The following is a 7,108-nucleotide window of genomic DNA, read 5'->3' as shown; positions in this document are numbered from 1 at the left end:
ATGTCAAGCGCAGCATAACTGCTTTTCGTAAAACTGATAAGCCGATATTGCAGAAATTTGGCTATAAATCATAATAAGGAATCAGCACTTACTTATTGGTACCGACGCTCGACAGTTTTTAACACAACTCACCCGTCTATTAGTCTAGCGTTTGATACTTGTATTGCAATTATTGTTGTTACTCGTGACACAGTTTTATATCAGGAGGCTAAACCGTTGACTGATCGAACAATTCAATATCATTGTCCTATTTTCTGCCGTTTAAAGAATACCAAATCCGACAAAATGTTACGAAATAAGATCTCTTCTTTTGACTAGGCTATCCCGCCTTGATAAGCACATTCATGTCTACGTCTCAAATTTAATGAGCTTTTGCCTTTTGCAAGGCGTTCATCCCGAACAAGACTGTCATTAGCCGTAACTTATATCCACCTTGGTTTCACAATTCGTCGACGCAAAACGGAGCATACAAGTGAGCCAATAAAGAAGTCGGGACATCTGGCAATCAACTACCGTCTACGAATTGAAACAATTGAACTATCTTAGCCTAGCAAGTCCATAGCAACAAACCGACATCTGCACTACGTGATCAACATCAGATACAGACTTGTGGAAACTTGTTATCCCTACATGCATATGCAATAACTAAGGGTATACGAAAACACGACAAATAAAGCTTATAGTTGGTTTTAATCTTAAAGTAACACGGTCTGTTCCAATGCACACCATCCTGATATCGACAGTGATGCAGATATCCCCTTGTTTTCCAACACCTGCTTTAGCTAGACTATTCAACTATCCGTTACAAGAAGTGCCATTTACGGTGATATTTTTAAAGCCTTTGATAGAGTTTGACACCAGGGTTTTCTGTTTTGACTTTAACGGAATGGAATTTCTGGTCGCCTTCTTAGCTGGCTCCACGATTGCCTCTCTGGTAGAAGAACAGGTGTTATCGTTGCCTTCACCAGAACACTCCGACAAGGTTTCTTTATGTGCTTGTGTTCCACAAGGCTCGATTCTATGACCTCCTATAGTCCGTTATATATCAAAGGAATTGTCAATGAGATCAAATCCACAATAAGGTCGTTTGCTGAGGAGACTACTCTATACGTACAGCTGTTATTATTCTAATGTCTGACTTGAAGAAAATAAATGGACGAGTCAAACTTTAAGAACCGCAATTATATAGTTGTCACATTATCATCAACATTGACTTGGCACGAGTACTTAAACCTCGGTAAAATGAAGGCATGGCAATGTAGTAATATCGTGCGGTTCATGTTCTCTAGATACTTGGACATCATCTATAAAATTTTCATCATGGCTATTTTGGAAAATGCTGACACTGTCTGGGACAACACTAATCAATCTCAACAAGAAGATATCGAACGATTTCAGATCGAAGCTCTAGAATTACTCCAGGAGCGACGTACTTGGTGTCATTAGACAATCTTAACAGAGACACTTGTATCTAAACGTGAAACCACAAACTGTGTTTATTCTTTAAATGTACGAATCAATCGCATAATTATTCCTGAACTATACATATTACCCTAATATGTCCGCTCTCGAAATGTGTAACTTATTCAAGAAATTCATTCCATCTTTCTAACCGTCAATTATATCTGCAATGGAACTCTCTTCCAACTCAACGAAGTATGTTGGAAAATTGCTAAAAACACAGAATTTAAAAAAACACAGCGTCTGACAGGTCCATCACATAATATAGCGTTACAATATGTTTTCTTTTCTAAAAAGACACCCTCAATGACAATACAACACGTTATTTATAGAAAACATAATCAAATTACACTATAAATAAGATATTTCTTACGCACAAAAGCTGTCTTGCCATTATACGGTATTTCTTAGCTGCTTTGTTTAACTTTTAAGCTAGCGGATCATACCTGCCATATAAAATGTCGTATTTTTTCCGAATGATTGGGGGAACGGCGACATTGAAGAGGAAACCAAATACATACATTGAATCATTAATAACAGGAGATCATCTTTCACCTATCCTTGTAAAATACATTTTAATTTCTCGATTACTTAAATGAAATGTCTTACCTCTGGTCGTATTTACCACCACAAACCAGCGTTACTCCAGCACTAACCAACGTTACCTCCACCACTTCACCCCGTAACGAGTGGACACAGTGGTCTATCATCGGCATGCATCATATGTTGTATAACATGAAAATCTCATTACACAACACGTCGTTAAACTGTGGAGAAATCAAGGATACTCACCACTTCCTCACGTGTACTCTATATTAATCGCACACATACAAATGCATTATTAGTTAATTTAGACCTCTATTTAAGGTGTCACTGCAACACTTGCTACTCGACGATATACAGGCTCCATCAGAAGTAAACAATACCTTATTCAAACACGTACACACGTCTATCATTATCAACAACAGTCTGTTTACTCGTATTTTTTCTGGATGTGTTACTTTTTTATATTCCAAATAGTATCAATAGGAGATTTCAATGCGGAGTATAATACTAGATACGTCTTTTGAAGCATAATGTATCACTGTCGTAAATATATATTTGAGAATATGTCTGCCTGGGTAAAATATCCCCCTTCCCTTGAAATCCCGACTAGCAAATTCTGAATACTGCGTTTTCACCACCCCAGAGTCCTGAATATTGTGTCATCAGTTTTCAAAATTTAAAAAATACACCAAATAGTGCCTAATAGTGAATTTAAATTGTAATTTTGAAAGCTTGTTCAAAGTTGATTTTAAATATTTGATTGAGCAAACACTCAATGAAAAAATGAAAGCAATAAAATTTAATACACCGTTTAATAGCCATGATATGATTTGCAAGTAACATCTCCTTATATAATGAATTCGAGAAAATTTTGGATCTGTATTCATGTACGAGGAACTTTACCTCGTGTTACTTTAAATTCGCAAATAATGTACTGAAAGTTTAGTCATTGTTTAGTCTGTAATGATAAATTTTAGTCAACAATACTCACACAAATAACAATTTTGAACGTTTGTAGACAATCACCTAGACTCTATTTTTGTCCCAAATTGTTGTTGTCAATGATTGACTTTAATATATCCTTTAAAATCAAACGATGACTCCAATTCCTGAGTATGGAAGGTAGGGTCCCGCCACGTGGGGATGTCCTTTTATACAATATCTTAACCAAGGTAAATAACTATAACAAAATACTTGACTGTCCTATCTTACGCAAGAATCCGTACTGGTTCATACATCCATTTGTTATGTTGAATGCGTCATCAGATTGCGGGTTTCATGCGCTACAAAACGCGGTTTAAGAATAGTTCATGATTTTACGTCACGTTAATCTCAATCTCATTAAAATCATATCGTGACGTTCACTTCATTTCATTACATAGCGTAACGTCGTGAAGCGTGTATTGGGGATCTGATTTTAATGAGATTGCGTTAATCTATGTTATAAACAGATCATTTTGTAATGTGGAAATTATATTTCGGACTGAGTACCAGTTTTATTGCGTACAACCTTGAGTCCCGAGTACGGCCTAAAATGCATTGAATGCCGGGTACCAAAGGGCGGGATTTGGGTGCACCCACATGGCTAGTAGGGTTATCACACTGTTATATGTACAACTATGTACAGTTTTATGTATTGTCGGGTTACAGCAACGCTATTACGTTTTATGCAATTTACGACATTAACATCACTTTTATGGAAGGACCCTCGTAGTATTTACATTTAATAGTGAATGTGTGATAGGATCTCTTGAGACAATGAATCATTGTGACACATACCGATTAAGGGCACGTTTGCCCGTCTTCACCGTCTAAAATGGTTCCAAATGCATCGTTTACGAGTGCAGCATACATAGTTTTCTCTTCAGATAGCATCTGTTTAACACCTGAAGTATGTTTGTTATCGAAACAATAATTAGTTTAACCGCATTTTTTTCATCCAGGTATATCTTTGATGTTTAAGTTTAAGGCTTTTTCCTCTTGGAACGAGTTGCCGTTCGTTTCGCGCGGGCGCTTGGATAAATCCATAATGTATAGTGCAACACTTGCGTCATCAAAACAATATCGACCTACTGGACTGGTTATACGCGAGATATGTTTCTGGTTATGATCCGGAATCGAATGGATAAAATAACCTTGACAATTTTTTCCGCGGTCGCTTAGTTTTATTCAACATGCTTGATTCAGTTTGTTTTACCAAATCATTGTTGCAGTCTGTTTGTTTGCATGTGTAAATAATGTAAACAATAATGCAAATCTAATTTCAAACTTGAATAAAACCTTGGACGATTTCTTCAGCTTTTAAACCTTATAAGGAATTTCATGTCGACAGTACGATTTAAAGTCAAGTTGTTTTCAATTGTGATTGTGTGTCTTCTAGGTTTAAATTATTACTAAGCGTACGTACTACCACTGAGATTGTTTTAACAACTAGTTACACTTAATTGAATGCTCTACGTATATAATAAGTTCACAGGACAATTTGTCAACAGATGTTATTTCTATAATCTGAATAAACCATACAAAAAATATACCACTAATAAAACAGCTTAACTACGAGCATATAGCGCCACTGACTTGTGAGGTATTTCATAGCGGAGTTGATATTCGTGCCGGGAGGACTTCTGTTCGGGTTTAGGCTTGAGATGGGCTTCAGGCAGACATGTAGACGTATACTTGAATGGAAAAACTTATTTGTGATCGTTCTTCTACCTTTGATTTTACTGCCACTGCCCTTGATCGGACAAACATCGGTAAGAAGCCATGTTTTATCTAGATGTTTACGTTAGTTAGTTTTACTATCACGTAGTATTCATTAGCTTGTGATCGTCTGCTTCCGCAGTTACCACGTGTTGTTATTGTGTATATCTACAGCATACTAATAATCATCAAAGTCAAAAAGAAAGGGAGTTATTTTTTGCATTATGAAACAACATTTTATAGAGAACAATGTCGATATGTACAGCGAATTATAAACCCAGGTTTCAAAGTGGAAGCCATGTTTGTTTTGGTTGCGTTCACGATCAATATGCCAACTACATTTTATCGAGCGGGAGGAAGTTATGAATGAACTCGTCGGGTCGAATACTCACACTACTGCTATTGCCAGCCATGCGTGACTTGAAAACATTCCTGTAGGAATACCAATGGAGGTGAATTACATGTATAAATCTTGTCAATACAATCCCTATATCCTGCGCGTGTTTTCTTCTCTTTATTGACACCTTGTATCGAAAGTTGAAGTAGAGGTTTCATTTCAAACTTCCCTGTTTACATGTCCATCAAGGTCGGGATTTTTAAATTCAAGGTCGACGTTTATGCTTATGATACTGAGTGATTGGATTATTGTATCTATTCACTCAAGACGGACTTGATCAAGTTGGCTGTCTCCCTTAAATAAGTTTTACGGGTGAATAAGTTTAATCCATTGAATTGAAAATTATTTCAGTTGCCGGTAGTAAAATATGATTTTAACAATTATTCATAGTCTTCATTTTTTTAATGAAGACAAGTCAAGTCAAGTCAAGTCAATATGTATTTATTGTCGGGTACTATCATCAACAGTTTAACATAAGCTATGGATAGCTTTTGACCGACATTATAAATAAATAGCATAATTTATGTAACTAATATATCACACACATCAGTTCATGCAAATAATAATATTCAGTATGTACACTTGAAACAAATAAATAATTCTTATAGTAAAATCACATAAACATATTTGGCAGTTAAAAGACATTAGACTATATATATAGAATGTAGGTAGATTAGCATAATTTATAGCATAAGTTAATCGAAAATACGAATTACAAGGTAATACGACAATGCATTTAGCATGGGAAATAAAACAAAAGAAGTCACAATTAATTAACATGATTTAAATCAAAGACACATTGAAAGAGACCAGCTGCCTAGGCAGTCTAAGCTCGCGAGGTCCCATCCAACATATCTTTGATTAAGACATTTTACAGCATGTTATATGACAGCATTCTTATATGCAAAATGAGCATTTGCAGTTATCTCCGCTCCATGCCCGGACTAAACTCTTGAAATGATTAGACCGTTAGACAAATTATGAATACATTTTCCATGTTTATTTTGTCATTTTTGTAAGTCGTACAACATCACACAAAGTGTGTTTTGTTTTAAATTAATAATAAAACAGTTGAAAACAACAACAAAAAACAAAACAATGGCATATTAGTGTCGTTATTGGTTGCTTTGTTCACCGCTTTCTGCACTGTTTAAAGACAACAAACCATATTTAACTCATTTATAGAAACATTATGAAGGGATCTGGTATCTATCTTGGTCATATTTAACATGATAACAACATAAAACAATAACACGCACCGTGCACATGCACACAAGGAAATGTAGACCACTTTTGTCATAAAATAATACAAAATCACCTTGGATGACTTTGAACATTTGTCACGTACACTCATTTGGTCGTGTTCCAACAATATGCCTCTTTTTGCGCCATAAATTTCTTGCAAAGAAAGATAAGTTTCAATCTCGGCTAGTTTTCAAATAAATATTATTGAGTAGTTACGCCCATGTCTCCGTAAATGGGATTGCCGGATGCATCTGATTTATCATTAAGAATGCAACTGACGAAAACGACCGCAAACGTTCAATTAAGTCATTAATTGCTTTTATTAAGAAGGTTATTGGGCGGTTATCATGCGAAGTGGGTAGTCCAGTGGAATTCGCGTCAAGCACTAAGGCAATGATTATTTATTTTGCTTTATGCCAATGAACTAGTTTAGTAAAGCAGAAATCAACGCTGTTACAGTGAAAACCTGTAAGTGGTTTATGACGACAATTTCCGCGCCAATGTGGGTATTAATTATGCTATACTAATTATGCTATACTAATTATGCTATACTAAATGTTCGAGCATACTTATATTGGTTCAAGGCTAAATCTTCCAGCAGCCAAATGGCATTAGCTGCTGAAACAAAGTATAAAAGAAAAGAAAACAAAACACCAACGTATTAAAAGATTTTTTATCTGGAAAGAAATATTGCAAAATGACATAAGTTAACACTCTGCTTTAAATGAATCATTTGCGTGTAATACTTGTATTTCTAAG

General features: G+C 35.5%; 1 protein-coding gene across 4 annotated transcripts in view; it reads left to right on the top strand.

The window, feature by feature from the left end:
* The first annotated feature begins 4,213 nt into the window (after positions 1–4,213).
* Positions 4,214–7,108, top strand: part of LOC128230516 (Na(+)/citrate cotransporter-like) — a 40,961-nt gene continuing 38,066 nt past the window's right edge. The window contains exon 1 of one of the 4 annotated variants that reach the window (XM_052942840.1): positions 4,214–4,760. In XM_052942840.1, the coding sequence (XP_052798800.1) occupies positions 4,653–4,760 (108 nt within the window). In that variant the 5' untranslated portion in view covers positions 4,214–4,652. The remainder of the gene's footprint in view (positions 4,761–7,108) is intronic. The other 3 variants (XM_052942841.1, XM_052942842.1, XM_052942843.1) reach the window with 3 other exon arrangements.

The sequence above is a fragment of the Mya arenaria genome, chromosome 4 (genome assembly GCF_026914265.1).
Source record: "Mya arenaria isolate MELC-2E11 chromosome 4, ASM2691426v1".
Lineage (NCBI taxonomy): Eukaryota > Metazoa > Mollusca > Bivalvia > Myida > Myidae > Mya > Mya arenaria.
The sequence above is the reverse complement of the archived record's forward strand: the minus strand, read 5'-3'. Positions and strand labels throughout refer to the sequence as shown.